The sequence below is a fragment of the Pelmatolapia mariae genome, linkage group LG9 (genome assembly GCF_036321145.2).
Source record: "Pelmatolapia mariae isolate MD_Pm_ZW linkage group LG9, Pm_UMD_F_2, whole genome shotgun sequence".
NCBI classification, from domain to species: Eukaryota; Metazoa; Chordata; class Actinopteri; order Cichliformes; family Cichlidae; genus Pelmatolapia; species Pelmatolapia mariae.
In genome coordinates this window covers 3,320,449-3,342,933 of record NC_086235.1, presented here as the reverse complement: position 1 = coordinate 3,342,933, position 22,485 = coordinate 3,320,449, and the positions used below count along the sequence as shown (strand labels likewise).

The 22,485-nt window shown below is 40.1% G+C and overlaps 1 protein-coding gene across 5 annotated transcripts in view; it reads right to left on the bottom strand.

Moving 5' to 3' along the window:
• Positions 1-22,485, bottom strand: part of LOC134634821 (zinc finger protein 665-like) — a 28,991-nt gene that overhangs the window by 5,729 nt on the left and 777 nt on the right. For 3 of the 5 annotated variants that reach the window (XM_063484224.1, XM_063484228.1, XM_063484225.1), the window contains exon 1: positions 5,548-5,825. Coding sequence is in view for 1 of the 5 variants with exons in the window: in XM_063484229.1 (XP_063340299.1) it covers positions 18,592-18,609 (18 nt within the window). In the remaining 4 variants the exon portion in view is untranslated. Of the gene's footprint in view, positions 1-5,547; positions 5,826-10,223; positions 11,578-13,916; positions 13,996-18,591; positions 18,698-22,485 lie in introns of those variants that run through there. The other 2 variants (XR_010094885.1, XM_063484229.1) reach the window with 2 other exon arrangements.

Sequence of the window (22,485 nt, the reverse complement as noted above, 5' to 3'; positions counted from 1 at the left end):
ATTAAGACTGTACTTTTTCCAGAGTCAGCGGCTAAAAGCACATCATTGAACACCTTTAGTACAGCAGACTCTGTGCTGTGGAAGGCTCTGAAACCAGACTGATATTTATCCAGAATATTATGTGTGTCTAAGAATGAGGATAATTGCTGGAGGACAACTTTCTCAAGAACCTTAGACAAAAACGGCAGCTTAGAGATTGGTCTAAAATTGGTAAGAACTGACAGATGTGACCCTGTGAATGACTCCCCAAAGCTGGTGCCAGGAGTCCAGCGGTCCACCTAAACAAAAGGCTCTTATACTTAAACAGATACAGAGTAGGTGTCCTCCTATACCATAAATCAATAAGAGAAGGTACGACCTCTCTCGTGACCTTAAGATGTGTGTGTATGCCAGAGTCTTTGCAGACTGCTAAGGATCAGACCTCTATCATTATGCAATCGATAATAAAAATCTAAGCATAAATGAGTATATATTTCTAAGCATAAATGACAATCCACAATATAAACCTAACACTCACTTCTGCTTTTAAATGATTCTGTACATGTTTGTCGTACATGTGTGTCAGGACATACGCGCACACACACAAATGCACATGCCTGCTTAGAACTGTCACATGGTTAACTGAATTGTGTGTAACCTCTGTTGTCAATAAAAGAGTGAGGCGGACGCAGAAGAATCGGAGTTGTTTGGATACGCGAGTGGCAGCACTTCTCTGACAGTCCCCTTGCAAGTAAGACTATTGTGGTGTCTGTGTGGTTGCTTTCAGCAACAGTTTCTGTTTACCGGCAGGGTTGACTTAAACCCAACATGAGCTGATAGTAAGAGGGTCATCATCTCACACTGCATCAGGATTCTCAGACCATGTCATGGTTCACTTGATCCCTGCAAACAGGCAAAAACTAAAAATCTCTAAAGCTTTTGTGAAGACACTGAAGCAGTGGACTGATGCAACTGTCTGTGAGAGCTGCTGTTATTCGACCTTGCCCTAGTTACACTCCCTCATTCCTGCATGCTGCCTTCCACTAACTCTGCACAAAGAACTCTCCACCATGTCAATCTATAACTTTTCTACTCATTTTATTTTATCACTCAGTATGCAATTAACTATAAAAGTAATCTAATACTAATTACAGTCCCCATTTGATGGCAAAGGTTTTGTATAACCAACTTTTCTAGTTTTCACACATTCTTCTTCTCCCAAATCACCAAGAGCTGCACATTAACCACCACAATATATTTTTATTCACAGTGCTTTCAAATATGAACAGTTTACTTTCATCTCAGTTTCATTAGTTTTTGTTAACATCTTCCTGTTCATCACTTTACAGCAGCACACTCACCCTTGTGTTGTCCTCAGGTCAAAAATGACCCCTAGGTGAATGGCAAACAAGTATATGGGAATCCCGAGGACAACACAAGGGTTAAAATAAGACTTTGTAGGAGTTCCGTTGTTCCAGATCAACTGGCGTTTAGATCAACTGGCGTTGGTCGAACAGATGTGTGGCAGACTTGCGTTTCAAAGCTGCTACCGACAAACCAGCAAAAAAACCGCCAAATGTGTCATTTGTGACACTTGTGAGGTTATCTCAAACACACTCCGTCAGTCTTGATGCTGCTGAACAACAAAATGTTTAAAAATGTCGCGAGTTTACCTGGTGATATCCTCATGCGCGACGCGATCGCGAAAACAGCAAACAATTAACACCACGCTGGTGTTGTTCACAGGACAGCAAGAGTAAACGATCGGGAGACTCTTGTCGTCGTTATCGTCCCCCTCGCACGTTTTATTTCTCCGGTTTCAGCGTTTTTGCTTCACAACTAAAGCGTGCAGTTTACTTTGTGTGCACTAACATGGACTCGAATCAACCAGCGCCACCTCTGGCCAACTGCCACAGCCTACAGCCAGATCAACTTGTGACACACATCTGTACCACGTTTGAATTCGTTTCATGCACAACACATTTGTACCTTTCAATTGTGTCTGTTTGTGCATCATGCAAATAAACCTTTGAAATGAATGAAATGATATCATGTATCTATTTTGGACCACATTTGTAAAAAATTCCAAATTATATACACAAAGTCATAGGAATCACCACCCCTGTTCATCATGATCTTAATATTTTTGCCCATAAGAAAAACGTCTTGAACAAAAACGACACATCAATATTTCATTAGTGTTGTCACATCACATCCTGTAAGCATAGTCTGTCTGTGTCTTTTCTCTGCAAACAAACATTTTAGAGGTGTTAGTTATATACAGTCTGTATAAGTGTGGTTAATCCAATAGACATTTGTAAGGAGATGGCAGTTACTGTGAATTTACAGCAGTTACACAGTGATTGGTAGTAAACAGTCCCCAAAACTTGCATATGATCTTCAATTTGGAATCCATCTACTGACTATCACATAGCAGCTGGAGCAGTCTCCAATGGAGGTGAGTCCACTGCTGCCACCTGTGGCCAAGAACCGTAGCCTACTACTAGATTAACTTGTGACACACATCTGCACCTGCTTCTATGATCACATTGAGTAGAGGCTGAGTGGCTGCACTTACACCTGGTGCATCCAAATCCACCTACAAACATGTTGAAAGATGCAATGCCAGCAATGTGGATTGACAACACTAAAAACAATCATTAAGCAAAGACAACAGGGATCTCTTTTTTCATGTTTATTTGGCATGCACAACATTTGTAGTCGCCTTCTTTACAGCTGAAGTCCACGAACACTGTATGGTACCAATTTGCACAGAAGGTACATTCAATCTGCAGGAAAAATTAGATCAGAGTCAGAATCATTCATCTGACGTCAGGCTGTTGAGTGAAGCAATTAAACATGTTCAGATGTGCAGGTACTGTAGATTTCTGTGCAAAAGCCTTATCTGTGAATCTGTCAATGTTTTCATGTGTCCTTTAGGTGCTCCAGTCTCTTTAAAGTGCAAAGGCATGCAGGTTACGTGAACTACAAGTTTTCTGTTGGTGCATCAAAGTGACATTTCACTCAGTGATGTTTAAGTAACCCATTCAAGGTGTTTCCGTCTTAGGTATCGATTTGGTGATCTTACACACTGATCAGTTTCTGCACCTGAGCTTCTCTCACCACTGGCACAACATACCTGCGAAAGGTCATTGAAAATATATTCCACAATAGGGATAGACATGCTGACTGTGCTGACAGAATGTGTTGTGAGAACAGTAGTCAAACATTAATGTGTAATATATTTGTTGAATACATAAGTCTTTGCTGTGAAATGATATAAACAAAAGGAGCGCTGATTTCAGAATCTTCAAGTGTATGATAAGCTCAAAATAAGCAAAACTGCATGTCATGTAGCTGAACGTTTTTTCTGGAAAGGATGGAAAACAATGACAGTTACAAATGTATTGTGCATAAAACGAATTCAAATGTGGTGATAGAGCCAGCTGCAGATGTGTGTCACAAGTTAATCTAGTAGTAGGCTATGGTTCTTGGCCACAGGTGGCAGCAGTGGACTCACCTCCATTGGAGACTGCTCCAGCTGCTATGTGATAGTCAGTAGATGGATTCCAAATTGAAGATCATATGCAAGTTTTGGGGACTGTTTATTACTAATTTCATTTAATTTCATTTATTTATTTCACACTTGGTCAACAGTTTCCACAGTTAGTTGTTTCAAACAAACCAACTACACTTTCTGTCAGTAAAGCACTGCAACCATGTATGAAAAGGAGCAGGCAGAAGAATATATTCTTATTAAACACCCCCCCCCCCCCCCCCCCCCCCATCTACAATCCAACTTATATTGCAAGTGGGCACCAAAAGTCAAGGAACAAACTAACATGAACACTTATTTCCAGTCCTAACTCAAACCAAACAACAAATTTACAATCAGAATATACCACTCCACATAGTAACAAGGAGAAAAGATAAGTAAATAAAATAAATGAAGCAAAAAATAATGGATCCTTATTCAATTCAATTTTCATTCACATTCTTCATATTGAGTTATTGTTTTAGACATGTAACATTTTTTTTAAAACAATGTAAATTTATACAATTCTTTGAATTATAATGAAGAGAGTTCCACAGTTGTATACCCCTCACTGTTGGACTCATTAATCTTTGTGTTGTCCTAGCTAGCTGATGCTTAAAATAAAATTTCCTTCTGCTGTCTTCTCCCCCCGAACACGTTAAAAATACTCTTTCTAACTTAGAAGGCAAAATATTACTTTTAGCCTTAAACATAATTAATAGTGTCCGTAGTTTCACTAAATCTCCTAATTTTAATAATTCTGATTTTATAAATAATTTATTTGTATGTTCTCTATATTTAACGTTATATAACTGCTGTAAATTCACAGTAACTGCCATCTCCTTACAAACCACACTTATACAGACTGTATATAACTAACACCTCTAAAATGTTTGTTTGCAGAGAAAAGACACAGACAGACTATGCTTACAGGATGTGATGTGACAACACTAATGAAATATTGATGTGTCGTTTTTGTTCAAGACGTTTTTCTTATGGGCAAAAATATTAAGATCATGATGAACAGGGGTGGTGATTCCTATGACTTTGTGTATATAATTTGGAATTTTTTAGAAATGTGGTCCAAAATAGATACATGATATCATTTCATTCAGTTCAAAGGTTTATTTGCATGATGCACAAACACACAATTGAAAGGTACAAATGTGTTGTGCATGAAACGAATTCAAACGTGGTACAGATGTGTGTCACAAGTTGATCTGGCTGTAGGCTGTGGCAGTTGGCCAGAGGTGGCGCTGGTTGATTCGAGTCCATGTTAGTGCACACAAAGTAAACTGCACGCTTTAGTTGTGAAGAAAAAACGCTGAAACCGGAGAAATAAAACGTGCGAGGGGGACGATAACGACGACAAGAGTCTCCCGATCGTTTACTCTTGCTGTCCTGTGAACAACACCAGCGTGGTGTTAATTGTTTGCTGTTTTCGCGATCGCGTCGCGCATGAGAATATCACCAGGTAAACTCGCGACATTTTTAAACATTTTGTTGTTCAGCAGCATCAAGACTGACGGAGTGTGTTTGAGATAACCTCACAAGTGTCACAAATGACACATTTGGCGGTTTTTTTGCTGGTTTGTCGGTAGCAGCTTTGAAACGCAAGTCTGCCACACATCTGTTCAACCAACGCCAGTTGATCTAAACGCCAGTTGATCTGGAACACCGTTCCTCTCACGTGTTCATCCACAGCAGCTGGACAATAAAGTTTATTGTGACCCTGATACTGCAGCAGATCGCTCTGATTTCCTGTTATCACTTCAAATAGAAATGAGGCTGTAGAGGTTTGGTGCATGCAGAAAAACAGCTGCAGGGACAATGAAAAGACTTTTCTGCTCCAACTTCTCCCAGCATGCTGAGCTAATGATTAGTTGGTGTTTTTCTCCAAACACTCTCTCGCTCTTCTCTCAACGTGTTCACAATAAACTGTGAACAGACACCGAGGAGAGCAGCAGAAGACCTCATTCAGGAGCTAAACTCAACATGAACTGAACTCACAGTAAAGTTAGCTCGGTGCTTACCTTTAGATGAGCCCACAAACCGAGAGAAACTCCGTGATGAAGCTGGAACTCTTTCCAAACACAGCAAACAGATCAGGGAGCAGAGACCCACGTGGTTCACGCTGATCTCAGCTACGATCCAGGAGACAAGGGTGGGCAGATCGATGCAGATATCGATCCAAACGTTGGTAGTGGTATATGATCGATATTTTAGTTCGTTTCTCTCCTCTAAGTTCAGTACTTCACTCCCGTTTCATGCAAAAGCAGCTCTCTCTGCTCGACTCCTCTCCTACACACACACTTTGCTCCGCCCCCTTCTTCCTGATCTGCTTTGATTCGATGCTGTTTGGACACGTGACTCGAAAAAGAGGCCGAGCCTATGTTTTTTTTTTAATTAACTTTATTTGTCAACAACAATATAAACATATAAGGCACCATTATTTATCCATGCATCTAAATATATACGGTTGAGCACTACAACAAGAGAAAAGGAGACATAAAAAGAAAAGCAAGAGAAATAACAAAAGAAAGAAAGAAAAAGGGGCAATGTAGAATGTGAGAACATAGACACAAACAGTGTGAACAGAAAGGGAAATGATCCACATCTCAGATAGAGAGGAGGCCTCCTTTTAACATAAATAGAACTTATTGAATAGAAATATAAGTTTAGGGGCTTTCTTGTCATTTACGTGTTTCAGCGACTTACTCGAGAGTTTAAAATCATTCAGCCATCTGTTTCAAATTCAAATTCAAATTTTATTTGTCACACACACACACAACCATACACAGTATGACATAGGGGTGAAATGCTTGTAGCTGTACAATGCCCGGCCATTAAATGACAGAAAAAAGTTTTACAGTATTTACAATTTACAGGTTACTACAAAATTTACAAATTAACTTAGAAATTTACAGTAAAAAAAATGTGCAAATAGCAGAAAGAGATTATAAAGATTATAAATTATAGGAAATGTGTGGTGGTGCGTGTGTTAATGTGATGTGTGTGAGAGTCCAGTCTTATAGTGATGTGATGTGTGTGGGAGTCCAGTCCTACACCTGGTTCAGGGCCCGAATAGCCTGGGGGAAGAAGCTCCTCCTCATTCTCTCTTTTTTGGCCTTAAGGCTTTTTATACATGTTTATACATGGTTTAGCAATGAAATGTCTGCATTTGTAATTAAAACATTTCCCAGTAACAAGACAGTCCCAATCACCAAGTCTAAATTTGGGTTCTCAGCAAGCATCCCAAATTCAATTACAGTCACCCTCTGTTGGATTATTTCACTGTAGTCAAGGATGTACAAAACCAGCCTAATATTATTATGAATGAGTCTTCATTTCAAAAACCTGACTGTTTCACTGAGTATGCCTTTCTTCAGCCTCTCAGCTACAGCCCCTGACAGCATCTTATAATCAGAGGTGATTGGTCTTAAATTGTCTGAAATTACTTTGTCTAACTTGGCATCAGTTATTTCTTGTCTATAGCTTCTTTTAACGTGCTGAATATCAAGGCTCTGAAGTCCTTCCAGAAGAACTGATAAAAGTTAGCAGTGACTCCATCTGTCCCTGGAGACGTGTTTCAGGCCATTTTAATGACCACTGAATCAAGTTCCTCAATTTTGATGTGTATTTTAGTCCTCTGTAATCCCTTGCTTATTGTCGTGTCAGCAAAGTACTGTGTACTCAATGTTTTGTGATTAACATGCTGTTGACACTAAGATTATTTAAAAAAAAAACAACAACAACTATGGACTGTTCTGTTCAAGCATGAAGATTCCCTTTAAAGACAGATAAATCAATTGCATGATATCGTGGTTTTATTGAAGGCAACATGAGGATCTGTTCTGCAAAACAAATATGAAAACAAGCAGAGTTTGTTGGACAAGATGGTACAGTAAAGCTTCAGAATCCACACCAAGCCTTGGTGGAGCAGGAAATGGATGATAACCCCTCTCAGGAGCCCAAAATTGACATGGACATGGGCATTAAAGAAACGTCAGCTTTGATAAACTGGAGAGGCCTTGCAGTCCCACCAAAGAAGAGGAAATCATTCCTCTCCTCTTGCCCTGAATGGTTCCACTCAGATCTAGCTGCGAAAATGAAAAAAAGTAAAGCTAGGGCTGTTAAAAAATGGAAATAATCAACAGCCAGTCAAACTTGGCAAAGGACAATACTGTGTCATAAACATCAGTGACTTTGATGCCTTCTGTCTCAGTATTTGCTGCGCTTTGTGCGACAGTCTCTCTGCTCAAAACATGTTGAATAGTTCAGAGGAGAATACAGTATTCCAGCTTGTGAAGTCCCTTGCTTCAAAGGCTGTCACTCACCATAGCTATTGTTTGAGGGCCGAGATTCTGAGTTCAATATTCTGCCCTGTTCAGTTGATGATTGGTGTTCATCGTGTTGATGCACAGTGCCATGTGTCCACAGTAATTCAGAAAACAATAACAGAAATCCAAGTGTTCACTTCTCAAGACAGTGTTATCCCAGTACTGCAAGCTTTACCCACCAAACACAATGCAGACACCTTTTGTCTCCATTGATCTGTCAGTCCTTTCAGCTTCTTGCGTAGCTCACCTTCAGTCTGCTGTTAACCCTTTACACACACAGTGGTCACTACAGTGGACAGCTATTCAAAGGCTGTTTTCTTGTATTTGTGTCAGTGTTGATGGTATACTTACACATAAACCGCTACATTGGACATTGATGTGTCACTACATACCCTGCCACTCACTGGTCATTTAATGTTACTATAGATGTATAACACGTTTCATTGTAATTATTGTTATTGAACCCTGTGATGGATAAATTATGACAACCCCAATCAGGAATCAGGATTTTTTGTTAAATATTTTTATTGATCTTTTCATGCCTAAAGATGAATACAAATACTTAAGAAAAAAATCCTGATTGAGGTTGTCATAATTCATGCATGAAAGGGTTAAACAAAGGTTCAACTTTGCAGCATCTCCATGCCTAAGACCAACCCAAAGTCCTGATCCATCTCCAACAGCATTTGAAACAAATTCATCAGGAAAGCTACTCCGCACAGGGACTGTTTGTCACAGTTACAGCTTAAGAGAACTTGTCTGGACTGACACAGACCTTGGAAAATGCTCTACAGAAACTCTGGAGCACAGTTTTCCAAGTCCAAAACAGTTTTTGCTTAGTGAAGTCCCATCCACTCTACTTCAAGGTGAGAAACTCACACTGAAAACAGCTATTGCATTTCAGGAGGGCGCAACACCAGAAACACTTGGGCATTATATGACATTCTGTAAAAGGACCTCATGCATCTGGGAGTTGTATGATGACCTGAGAACGTACGTAACCATAGCATCTGAAAACACCAGCATATGTTCTCAAGCTGTGCTCTACACAAAGGAATGATGGCAAGAATTCATGAAAGAAAGTCCTTTTTTATTTTGTGAGTTAGATGATGGAAATAACTGTTATTTTTCAGTTATTGTATTAAACTTAAGAGGCTCAGACAGTTCTATGCATTTATCTTTTCTAACAGGAAACATGCCTATATTGTTCTGATAGTTTGCATTTTGTTACCAGCAAATAAATATTTTTCTCCAACAGAATGAATGGTTTATCTTAACTGCTATATTTTTTTACTTTTACTTTGTGAATCATGAAAAATTATTAATAATTTTAAAATGATAGCGGCACAAAGGAAAAATGTTTGCAGCACAAATGTTTAACACAAATTTTGTTTGACCTGTGTAATGTGGAGTGGCTTGTTGACCATTTGATCTTTACATTTTCATTAATATCTTTAAAACAGAAGCAGAACAAATGAAAGTTTTTGCAGCACAAACGTTTGACGCCACTGTTGTTGGATTTGAAGAAGGTGGACATGCAGCTAAACAAGTCACTCCTCGACTAATTGGAGAGAGGACCAGAGAAAACTACAGAGTCCGACACTGTACATTTCTCTACCAGTAGGAAAGGGTGGGGTTTTTTGGATTGTGTTTTTTCTCTCAAGTGAAGAGTTCTTTCAAGCGAAAAAACAACGATAGCATTCTGGAAAAAACATTGCGGATAATTTTTTCATAACTCTGGTTTTTCTTGGACTATCAACACAATTTAAAAACTGATTTATGGTTTGAAGTCGACACAACACTTTTAGCACTTTTCCCCCATTTAGCAAATGGGGGAATCAGGGTTATCTTGGGTTGATATATCATCTTGTTGTTATGTCATCTTAAATTGGTCATGTGATTGGTTTACCATGACTACTTCATTCTGCCTGAGCCAATCAGCTGCACTTGTGCGATTGTTTCGCTCCTCCCAGCTCCCAGAAAGCTAAAGACAGTTTCAAGCATCTGTGTGTTGACGTGAAGCGTCAGCACCACATTGTATTCTTAATAACTGTAACACCGTTGTAACGATAGAAATAGTACTTAGATTACTACTTACTGAAAAAAGTACCGGGGTTAGTATCACAATGTATCAATATTTTCTTACATCCCTAGTTATGAGGAATGTTTCTGTAACTTGTTAAATCTGTGCCATGAAGAACTAATATATTCCTGACAATAGCAATTTTATTTATATCACACATTTCCTAACATGTAAACTAAATATTCTTAACACAGAAGATAAAGACATAAAAACCTGTTTAGGTTTACAATACTGTAAGGCAGTGAAATCAGCAAACAGAAATAAACTAAAACTAACAACACCACCAATGAAAAAATTTTTTTTAATGTATACAAAGCTGTAACAGATCTCAAGTCAGCAGGTGACAGGACCACAATAACAGAAAGCATCTTTGGACTGTACCTTAATTAAATTCCACAAAAAAGTGCCTGAAAACTGAAGGCTCTGCCTCCCATTTACTTTTAAATACTCTAGGAACAACAGGTAAGCCTGCAGTGTGAGAGCGAAGTGCTCTAATAGGGTGATATGGTACTACAAGGTCATTAAGATAAGATGGGGCCTGATTATTTAAGACCTTGTATGTGAGGAGCAGGATTTTGAATTCTGGATTTAACAGGAAGCCAATGAAGGGAAGCCAATACAGAAGAAATATGTTCTCTTTCTAGTCCCTGTCAGCACTCTTGCTGCAGCATTTTGGGTTAACTGAAGGCTTTTCAGCAAGTTTTTAGTTTTCAAGTTGAGTCCTGGGATGACTTTTTAAGTAATGGTTTAGCTACTGTCAGCTTGAATGCCTGTGATACATTGACAATTAATAGATAAGTCAGACATTTCTTTAATTATACTACTTCTACTACTACCATACTATTACTACTACTAAACACTACAGTTTCCAAGGGGAGGAAAGATTTTAATGTAATAAGGATAATATTTTTAAGCATTAAAATTCAAAGAAACATTAAAGAAAACAAGAAAACTGAGAGAAACCTGATGTATAACAGATGAGGAATTTCAGCAGAAATTACAGCAGCTTTCACATCAAACTTCTCAAATGCAACAGAACTGTCTGTCTCTTCAGATTCATTATGATGATAGGAATGATTTCAGCCATTGTCATGATCATGCTGATGTTTGCACAGAGCAGATAATGAAGTGAATGTTTTTGCACATTGGTAACAGTGAAACAGTTTATTTACAGCGTGGGATCGTTTGTGTGCAGAGTATGAACTGAGATTCTTGAAGTTCTTGTCACACTGGTCACAGCTGAAGTTCCCTTCAATGTGTGTACATTCATGTTTGTTACGACTCCATGACAGTGAGAAGCTTTTGTCACAGTGTCTGCACTTGTATGGTTTCTCTCCTGTGTGGACTCGTTTATGCTCTTTAAGCTCACCTGCAGTGGTGAAGGATGACCCACACAGGTCACAGACGTGCTTTCTAACCCCACTGTGGATGAGTTCATGTTTTTTTAATGCAGTTGCTGTGGTGAAGACACTCCCACATTCTTTGCAGTGGTTCAGTTTCTCTCTAGTGTGTATACGTTGATGTAATTTTAGGGTCTGTTGCCAACTGAAAGTTTTTCCACAAAGGTCACAACGAAAGTCTTTCCCACCACCACAGTGATGACAGGGTTGAGAACTGGATCCGTCTGTGTCGCTCTGCTTCTGAACAAAGACACAAAGACAGTGTAAGTCAGGGAATTCCTTCAACATTTTTATCCTTTTATCCTGACCTGAAATAAAGAGCGCCTCTGCCAACGTTTAATTACTATTTACTGTTTACATTGTAACATACAGATTACTGGGATATAATAAGGCTTCCTTTTTTCTTCTGAAAAAAGTTACCTACGATCCACTCAAAATATCCGATATATTTTAATGTACAATAGCTACATGTGGTGCATGAAATTTCACACTTTTTAATTCATGTCACTTTTCAAATGCAGAAGAATGTATTTGATGAAGAGGAACAGCAACAAGCACTGGCACTCTGGCTGCAAGTACACTCTCACCATAAGTTGAGGACATAAAATAAAATTACAGACTATTAAAAATCAGTAGATTTTTAGGCAGTCAGGTGGACGCACTGATTGTGTCTGTGAAGGTTCTCAGTCATCCAGGTAATCGTAATCTAAGGAGCTTGGAAAGAAAAGCAGTCCAGACACTTTTCTTTTCCCTGCTCCTTAGACGACGCACTGATTGGTTTTAGTTAGATGAACCTCCTGTTGTTCAGTTAGTGAATGCAAGTAAAATGGACTGGTTCTTATATAGCACCTTGAGTGTCCAGGTAGAGTAGAAAAGTGTTTCATACAGCATGTCTTATTCACACATTCACACTCATCAATACAAACACTTTTTCTATGCTAAAGTGCTTTCTGGGGTGGCTGTAGCTCAGGAGGTAGACCATAACACTAGAATAATATTGTTTAACACTACAGTAACGCTAATGGTATTGTACTACAAAAAAAAAAACAAAAAAAACAATCTGTTACTGAGCTAACACTAATGTTAACACTGTAGTTGCTCAGTTAGTCAATGCAAGATGACACAGTTAGAGCTGGGCATTTAATTTAATTTTAAACTAAATTACAGTTTCAGCCTTATATTACACTGAAAATAAATTGAGATAAAAGCAAATTTTTGTTTTTATTTTCAATGAAAAAAAATGATGTTGTCTAATGTTTCATAATCATTGTGCTGTTCTCATTCTTCCTTAAAAACTCAAACTCACTTGCTGTTTAGAGGTTTCAATAGAAACCTGTGGCAGGATCATTAATGGTTTCAGCTGCAGTATTTGCAGAGGCAGAAGTTTACAAGAAAGATGCTTCAGCCAAAAACATCCAGTGAAGTTTCGGGTTAATTTCTACCATATAACTGTGTGTTCCCTACCCAGACTGCCCAGCAAATAACAGTCTATTATAAAATTATAATGACCATGATGCTGGGTAAAACTAGCAAACAATTTCATAAGTAAAAATAAGTTCAAATGTGATTGTTTTAAAAGCCCCACTTCCCGTGTCTCCTGTCGAAGCATGTATATAAAATTATAAGATAAGAAATACATACCTCACAGTAACTGCACTTGTAGATTTTCTTTCTAGTGTGCATTTGTTGGTGGATGCCCAGGCAATATGGAGATTTAAAAGCCTTGTCACACAGGTCACATTTATACGGTCTCTCCTCAGTGTGGGTATACATATGTTTTTGTAATTGGCTGTATTTAACAAACGGTTTGCCGCACTGATCACAGCAGTACACATCCTGTCCAGTGTGAATGCGCTGGTGTTTATTTCGACTATCTATCAGGCTGAACATTTTTCCACAAAAGTCACAGCTGTATGACTTATTTCCAGAATGGGTAACTTTGTGCACCCGTAAGTTGCTGTTGCAAGTAAAAGATTTCCCACACTGTTCACAGCTGTATGCTTTAACTCCACTGTGGATAAGCTTATGCTTTTCCAAGCCATCTTTCCGGGTAAAACTCTTCCCACATTGATCACAGCTGTATGGTTTACCTCCAGTGTGAATGAGCTTATGCTTTTCCAAGACTTCTCTCCGGGTAAAACTGTTCCCACATTGATCACAAGTAAATGGTTTAAGTCCAGTGTGAATGAGTTGGTGTTTTTTTAAGTGACCAGACTCAGTAAATGATTTCCCACACTGAGCACAGGTATATGGTCTAACTCCACTGTGGATGCGCTTATGCTTTCCTAAGTCAGATTTCCGGAGAAAACTCTTTTCACATTCATCACAGCTGAATGGTTTAACTCCACTGTGGATGAGCTTATGCTTTCCTAAGCCATCTTTCCCAGTAAAATTTTTCCCACATTGATCACAATTGAATGGTTTAAATCCACTGTGAATAGGTTTGTGTTTTTTTAAGTTTCCAGACTGAGTAAAACTTTTTCCACACACATCACAACTGAATGGTCTCTCTCCAGTGTGAATGAGTTGGTGTGTTTTTAAGTGACTAGACTCAGTAAATGATTTCCCACACTCCTCACAGTTGTATTTTTTCTCTCTCTTTCTTCTGTGAGGTTTGTTGGCCACCTGAGAGCGCTGACTTTTCGCTCCATGTTGGTCCTGCAGTGACAGAGATACAAACAGAGGCAGTGAGTGAAATGCAGTCGTGGAACAAACTAAATCTTCAAACTTCATCCATTAATTCTAGTTTTAAACCTAGTTGGAGTGTCACAAAATGCCTTATTTATCTGACTTCCACCTACTGGTCGAACTAAGCAGGTCAAAGGGATAGAAAAAAAATTATCCTGGGTCTGTGGGCGGATTGCCCCTCTGTGGGTGATTGTACCAGGACCCGGGGGTATAGAGTATGTTTGGGGAGTGCGGGTGTGTGTACAGTGTTCATTTCTATTTGTCTTCAGTATTTGTATATGTATATATGTATGTATGAGGGTGGGAATGCTTGTGAGTGAGTGAGTCCTTTATTTATCACATGCAAAGTTTGCACCTGCAGTGAGATAGGATCCCACTGACCACACATATATAGCACAGACATCACATGGGAAGACAGATCGGAGACAGGTAGTAATTGGAAAAACAATGAAGTGTACAATACAATGGGCAAGTGGAGGAGAGAGAAAAAGGAAGACCTCTATTCATACTGGGCTCCTTGTGGGAGGTCAGTGTGAGGACAGAAACCCCCCCAAAAAATAACTCCTCAGCACAGAAATCTCCACATCACAACACCATGAATGCACATGACAAGCAACGGGGGTGAGAGATGAATCCAGGATAGGGGGCGTGGGATGGGGACTTAGAGTCTGTTACGGAATAAATATATATTCTTAGTGCTTATTTTTTGATTATATTGTTTTATGTATTTTAATAATAAAGGCCTCTATAAAGCAAGGCCAGCTGTGAGAGAGAGCTAGGTCAGAGGTGCTAGGTCGCCTTAGCAACAGCTTAAGTTAGGGGAAGTTTAAGAAACAGGAAGTTTAGTGCAGAGCTGCAGAGGCAATGTTGAGAACAGGAAACCAGACAGAAAAAGCGGAACTAAGTAACACACACAAACACACATTAGTCAGGCCAGAAGGAGTTGTTTTGATCAAAACTATGTGTGTCTGTGTGTGACGTATAAGAGAACTATATATACGCATTTAGCTTGTAATGCTTTTAGACCTGTTGATGCGTGCTAGCGTCTGCAGTTCTCCTTTTCCGGAAATGTAGAATAAAGATGATATTTTTGAGCTTGACCACACTGAGTCGGGTCTTTCTCTGTCGGTAAAAGAATTTAAAAAAGAACCGAATTTGATAAGTCTAAACACAGTACGTTATCAGGGAGAGAAACTTTTTGTTGTTCAGCTCCAGCCTTGAGACCGCAGTCGTTGCCAATATGGTGGCCGCATGAAATGATGGTGGTTTCCTTTAGTGAAAACAGCTGCATGTCAATTTTACAGTTGATCTAAATGTCTGTCACTGGTCTCTCAATTTTCCTGTTTCCCAGGAGCCATGAGCTTCTCCAAGATGTTATCTGTGCTGCGTTCAATGAGCACATTTAGAGAAGTCACGATTCGCCCTATCATTTCAATCACAGCGGGCAGCCTTGTTGGCTTTTGAACAGCCGATTCTTTAATCTTCGATAAGCCAGGGCCATCAAGCTCCGATCAGCAAGAACCCTGTTATCATGGTTCCGATAAGGTAGATGTCTTCAATGTCCTCGATCGACAGTCCTGCCAGGCACACGACCCTCAAGTTATGCCACCCGCCCATTGTGTATACAGCAGGAAACGTCTCTCCAGGACACTTAGGCTCACCCGAGCCCAGACTTCTCGTTGAGAAGAGGGTGTCAATTGCACTCAGGGACCAGTTGATCAAACCCATAATTCTTCCTTTAGGTTTTAGAGAACAGACCGTGAGACTCTTCCAGGGTAAAAAGTATAAGTAGACGAGACTAGACAAAGCAGGAAAGATAAGGGAGAGGGAGAAAAGTGCGACCGCGTTGGTCAAGAGCCAAACGAGTTTGTGTCTGTGTGTGTCTGTTTATCTGTGTCTATATGTCAGGTCGGGTCTTTCCTCCACCTCTCTGGGAACATCTCAGGCCCCCCAGGTGTGGGACCCATCTCACCCAATCACACTCCCTGCCAGTGGCTGATGCCCTCAGCTGTCAGTGCATTGGTGGTTCTCGGTGTCTGGGGCTGGGCACTAGGGCTGCCACAAACGATTATTTTGATAGTCGATTAGTCACCGATTATTTTTGCGATTAGTCGACTAATCAGATCATGCATCCATTGGACGTACAACTATCATTAGCTTACAGCTTTAAGTGTTTAAGGTATGCGCTAACTAAAAATAAAGACAAGATGATAGTTTATTAAATTTTAATGAAATTTGCAGATTGTTTTGGTGAAGTTTAATAAACTCAGCCGTCTGCTCCTTGCTATCTAAAATATAACAGGACACCGGAGTATATTCTGGAGCATCTCCCATTTCTGATAATCAGTTGTCTGCTTGACGTTTATTCAGCTGTGTATAAACTGTAACTTTAATCTCAGCCAAACCGATTTACTCAGGAACAAATAAAATACTAAAAAAAGCAAAACAATAACATTTTTAAGTTATCTAAGTGACTTATATATATTTAACCTGAGAAGCGAAAGACGGCGGTGGGTTTGAAAACGATTTGCCGGGAGTCCGGTGTTCTCACGGGCTCTAGTGAGCCTTTCCCCCGGCTAGCTATCGAGCTGGTGGGTAACAGACGTCTCAGAAAACGTCGGAGCGCTTTTGAAAATATGTGGTGTCTTGATAAACTGAGCAGATATTTGAGGTTTACACAGTTACATTCTCGCCTGAAAATATGTTAAACGTTTATTTTGTGACCCAGAAAGAATAATAAGAGTAATGTTAAAACTAACTACCTGCCGCCATTGTTGGAAACTGAGCTGGGCTGCGCTATGAATTCTGGGACAGAGCTACTTCTTCTTCGGGTTTAACAGCAGCTGGCATCCTTGTACATGCAGTGCTGCCATCTTCTGTTTCAGTCCGTTATTACACTCTTAAATCCTACTACTTATTTCTGCGTCTTTTGTGATCTTACAAAGCTTCAAACGACGCGTCGACTATTAAATCTGTCGTCGACGATTTTGATAGACTAGTCGACTAATCGTGGCAGCCCTAGTTGCTACAGAGGTCTAAGAATCTGAATCTGAATAATTCTCGGATGAGAGGTGAAACATCTTCAAGCAACTTCTTCTCTGAACAACCATGGCTTGGAGAGTAACTCATGCACACTCACTGACATTGCCATTGTATACACATAATGAAGACATCAAATATATCAAGCAAGATATATGGAACTGTGTAGCAAAGAAAAAATTAATAAATAACTCTAAATATGTCTCATATTTTACATGCTCTAAGTAGCCACCCTTTGCTTTGCTGCAAACCTTGGGCCTTCCCTCAACGAGCGTCATGATGTAGTCACCTGAAATGGTTTTCACTTCGCAGGTGTGCCTGTCAGGCTGCATTTTTGGAATTTCTTGCCTTCTTAATTGAATTGGGACCATCAGTTGTGTTGTGCAGCAGTCAGGTTGGTGCACAGACAACTGTCAGAATTCATATTAGAACCAATCAGCCAAGTAAAGAGAAATCACAGTCCATCATTATTTTAAGAAATGAAGCTCAGTCAGTTCGGATAATTGCTAAAACTTTGAATGTGTCCCCAAGTGCAGCCAGAAAGCCTATAAAGCACTACAATGAAACTGGCTCACATGACGACCGCCCCAGGAAAGGAGGACCAAGAGTCCCTCTACTGCTGAGGATACATTCATCCAAATCACCAGACTCAGAAATCATTAGTTAGCAGCACCTCAGATTAGAGCCCAGATAGATGCCACACAGAGCTCTAGTAGCAGACACATCTCTACATCAACTGTTCAGAGGAGACTGTGGGAATCAGGCCTTTATGGTCAAACAGCTGCTGAGAAACCACGACTGAGGAAAATGCACGTTTCACTTCGCATCACCTCTCAGTAAGACCATGTGATAAGCCCAGGATGGAGAAAATAAAGCTGCTTGTGACGGAGGTGTTTCCCTGGCTCAGATGCAGGGGAGGGGTGACACAGGAAGCTTGGGGGTGCGCCAGGTGAGGCCACAGGTGGTGGCGATTGGACTAAGACCAGTCTCTCCTGTTAATAGTGAAGCGGCAGACCAGTGGAGAGGTGTGTGCTGAGACCAGCTCTGAGCAGAGACTGTGTAACTGTCCATGTAAAAGTTGGCAATAAAGCCTAACTTGTGAGCACAAACATTGTGTGTGTGGTGTGTCCACCTTAGACTTCTGTTAATTGGCTCTTTTTTGCGTCTCACCCATAAACTCTCTCTTTCACGTGATTCTTGCGTAGGTGGTTGAAGAGTTTTTGCCGTGTTTGAGTCTGTGGTGGGGACCGGTTTGTGGCATAATTTGCATAGTACAGTTTTCTGGTTTCTGTCACACTTTTCAGAATCAAATCATGTCCGTGCTACAGAGGTAGCCCCTCATTTAGGAATAAAGTCCTCGATAAGGTGTTGAAGAGGAAAAAAACATTTCCGTAAACAGTGTATTTTGGGAAACCACGAAGCAAATGATAGCGTATAATATGAAACGATAGATGTTTTCATATCGTCATCTGATAAATGTTTCATCATATCGCACAGCCATAGATGTAACTGTGATATTTTTCTCACCTTCTGTGTTGAAGTCATTGTTTCCTCTGTAGTGGCTGAGCTGAGTCCAAATGGCTGAAATTGTTCCTCTGCTGCTCCACCAGACTCTTCTCCTCCTGTTACTCAGCTGGGACACAAGAAATATAGATATGTATTTTATCCCTGACAAGAAGAAGCAGAGCAAATAAACATTACTACACTCCTCAGTGACAACAATACCTATGAAGCTTCAAGGTGAAACCCCAGAAGCAACTACAAAAAGAAAGTCATCAGCTGCCTACAAGAACTTGAAAGGGGAAAAGCCACTGAGCGCCCTGCAGACCACCACCTTTACCCAGGGGATGCTGCACCCTGTATATATGGACTTCCATAGATACACAAAGAAGGAGTCCCACTCATTGTAGCAGCATAAACTCAGCCACCTACAACATTTCCAAGCACCTCATCACCATCCTAGCTCCCCGTGTGGGGAATAGGGCTGTTCGATATAACGATATATATCAGATGACGATATAAAAACGTCTATCGTTTCCTAATACGCTATCGTTTGTTTCGTGGTCTCGTAAAATAAACTGTTTACAGCAATATTTTTCATCGTTTTGACAGTCACTGTAGTGGCTATATTAATTTCTTAAAGTTCTCTCTTTCTCTTTTATTTAATATAACCACACTACGGACGGACAAGCGTGTTTTTACGGGTTGTCGTTAGCAACAATGACGGTAAAACCATCGCGTGGCTCCGCTGTCCACTTGTTTGTTTTCTAGGTAAACTATGGGCTCAAAATGTGGTCATAAATATTTTGTACTTGTAAATCAGGATTTGTATGTGTAAAAAAGATTTGTGTGTGTGTGTAAAAAAGATTTGTGTGTGTGTGTAAAAAAGATTTGTATGTGTAAAAAAGATTTGTGTGTGTGTAAAAAAGATTTGTGTGTGTGTAAAAAAGATTTGTGTGCGTAAAAAAGATTTGTGTGTGGACTTAGCCAAAAACCCCTGCAAGTTACACGTACGAATTTTGACCCTATTTTTCTTCCTTTCGTCTGATTGGTCAATGTCATGTCAATCACAAATGTAATAATCCAATCAGAGAACAGATGGGTTTGGCTGTCGGAGGGGCGCTTTTTTGAACTGCAGGTCCTTGAAGGGTGATACAGTTTGAAGCTGGAGGATCTCTATATAAATATCCGATAGCAGCTAGGTCCGCTAATTTTCAGCAGCTGTTGAAAGGATAAAGTTGTGGTATGTCAGTGGTTAGAAATACCATCATTACTTTAGGATTAGTTTAACACAAAGTCAGGGCTGACCCGGGACCATTGCTGTGAGTCACAGTGCGCAGCATAAAAGTCCTTTCACATTGGACACAGGATGTGCTGCTAATGCTAACTACAAGCAAAGGATCCAGAATTTGTTGCGCTGGCTGCTGAGCTCTGTGGGTTTTTGCAGCAGCTCTACCTGTACTAGATGCACCTGCTCCTTGTCGTTTCTATCTCTGACTTTATGTCCTCTACAAGAGTTTCGTTTTTTTTTTTGCTAGTTCTTCAAATGTTCAATAAAAACATGTATGCTAATTCATAACGAAGAAAGCTTTGTAATGAAGACTGTCATTTCCAAAACACTGCCCGCCCCCTCGCGGTCCGCAGCGCTGTTGAAAAGGCTGTGGAAGTCCCTGTATTAAGCACGTAGACCTGTGACACAAAAATCACCAAACTCAGACGACCACAGACTGTTTTCCTTCGTGGTGATGAAGGAAAACGCTGGGTTGGCATGTAAAAGGGCATTTATTCCCTTCAAAGACCTGCAGTTCAAAAAAAGCGTCCCTCCGACAGCCAAACCCATCTGTTCTCTGATTGGATTGTTACATTTGTGATTGACATGACATTGACCAATCAGATGAAAGGAAGAAAAATAGGGTCAAAATTCGTACGTGTAACTTGCAGGGGTTTTTTGGCTAAGTCCACACACAAATCTTTTTTACACACACACAAATCTTTTTTACACACACACAAATTCTTTTTACACATACAAAACTGATTTACAAGTACAAAATATTTATGACCACATTTTGAGCCCATAGTAAACCTTTCACAATAAAGCTCAAGATCCTGTTGAGACTTTTCAAAATAAACTGAATCACGTGAAAGAGTATGCAGAGTATTTACGGATGAGGAGCAAAAAAGAGCCATCAGGTGCTAAAAAAAATAAAATAAAACAAACCTTAGACTCAAACTTTGAAAGAAAATGGTGGCCGTTACAACTTATGTCTAAAAATGTATATAGCTTCATGCATCGGTTAAAACACTCGAATCCAGGTAAAGGACGCCCAGCTGGAAAAACTTCACGCAAGTTGAGTTGCCCGAGATTAACAGAATTTACAGAAAATATTACATTTTTGTCATTTATATCGTTATCAGGACGATAAATGTCTTATATCGGGATATGAGATTTTTGTCATATCGCACAGCCCTAGTGGGGAACACATCAAAAACTCTGCTGACTTCACCAACAAGGTCCACAAACTTACACTTGATCCAGATGAAAGCAGAGTGTCCTTTGATGTGGTCTCACTTTTCACTTGTATACCTCCAACCGAGGCAGTGGAGACTGTCAGGAAACAACTACATCAAGACAGCTCCTTACAAACCAGAACCAGCTTCACCCTGATCAGGTCTGCACACTGTTAGACCTCTGCCTTACCACCACATATTTTAAATACAACGAGGGTTTCTACAGACACAAACATGGATGTGCTGTGAGCTCCCCAGTGTGTCCCATTGTAGCCAACCTTTACATGGAGGAAGTGGAAAGAAAGGCTCTTGGCTCTTTAACAGGGACAGCACCGAGCCACATGATAGGGTGAAGCAAAGTTTCACAATGGTTTCACTCAGGACCTGCTGATAATGACACACACATTTGCTCTTGTCATAAGATCAATGGTCAACAGTGGGTCGACGACCCTTTCAGGGGACAACCCCCACAAGGGTTTAAATACCTGGGACTCTCCACCATTTAGTTTTAGAACTGAAAAAGCCACTTTTGGATGAGAGGTGAAACGTTTAAAAAAGCTTAAAGAAGTCCAGTCATTTTCTTTCTAAGCTTCTTAGACTCAGAAGAAAAGCTGTCCAGCTTTGTGTGTCTGTCAAAATGCTTTTTACAAATCCTGCTGGAATCAGTGTTGTTACAGCTGCAGTCAAAGCAAGATGGAAATAATCAAGAAGGAAAGTTCAAATCTACTCAGATTAAATGTCTTCAGTCAGTGTGTCAGCCTCCAGTTAACAACAGTGGTGATAAACTGCACTACTGAACCTCCACTGACTGAGTAACTGCAGTTTGGTGCTTCATTATAACTTCATGGCAGGAAGTGTTTCAGAGTGGGGACAGAGACAGTTTCAAAGTTCAGCTTTAGTGAGGCTAAACTTCGAAACCTGTTTTCAGCTAATGACTCTGCTTCTGTCTGGAAACAATCAGACGGCGAACCAACCACAAACCTAAAGACCCCACTCCACCAACAATTCACACCAACAGCCTGAACAGCTCCTGCTGTGGATTCTACCAACAATGACCTGTTACTCCCCCACTCAAGACTTTCCACAGCTTAGCACCCCACCCCCGTCATTATAAAACATGGGCCTGGACCTGATCACCACATCACAGTTTCTCCACCCTCCATGGGTCCTCTCTCCATACATGAGAGATTTAAATAGATTCTTTAAGAGACAGAACCCTCACAAAGCCATGTGTTGTTTTTAAAGTGCTACATAAATAAATTATGGTGTGGTAAAGCAGCTGGACCAGACTCAGAGTGTCCATCATAAACCACAAGTAGAAAAAACGTCTGTCTTCTGTACAAAAAACTAAATAAAGTCCAACATTCAATCCACAACATGATTAAAAACATTCTTCTTCTCCCAAATCACCAA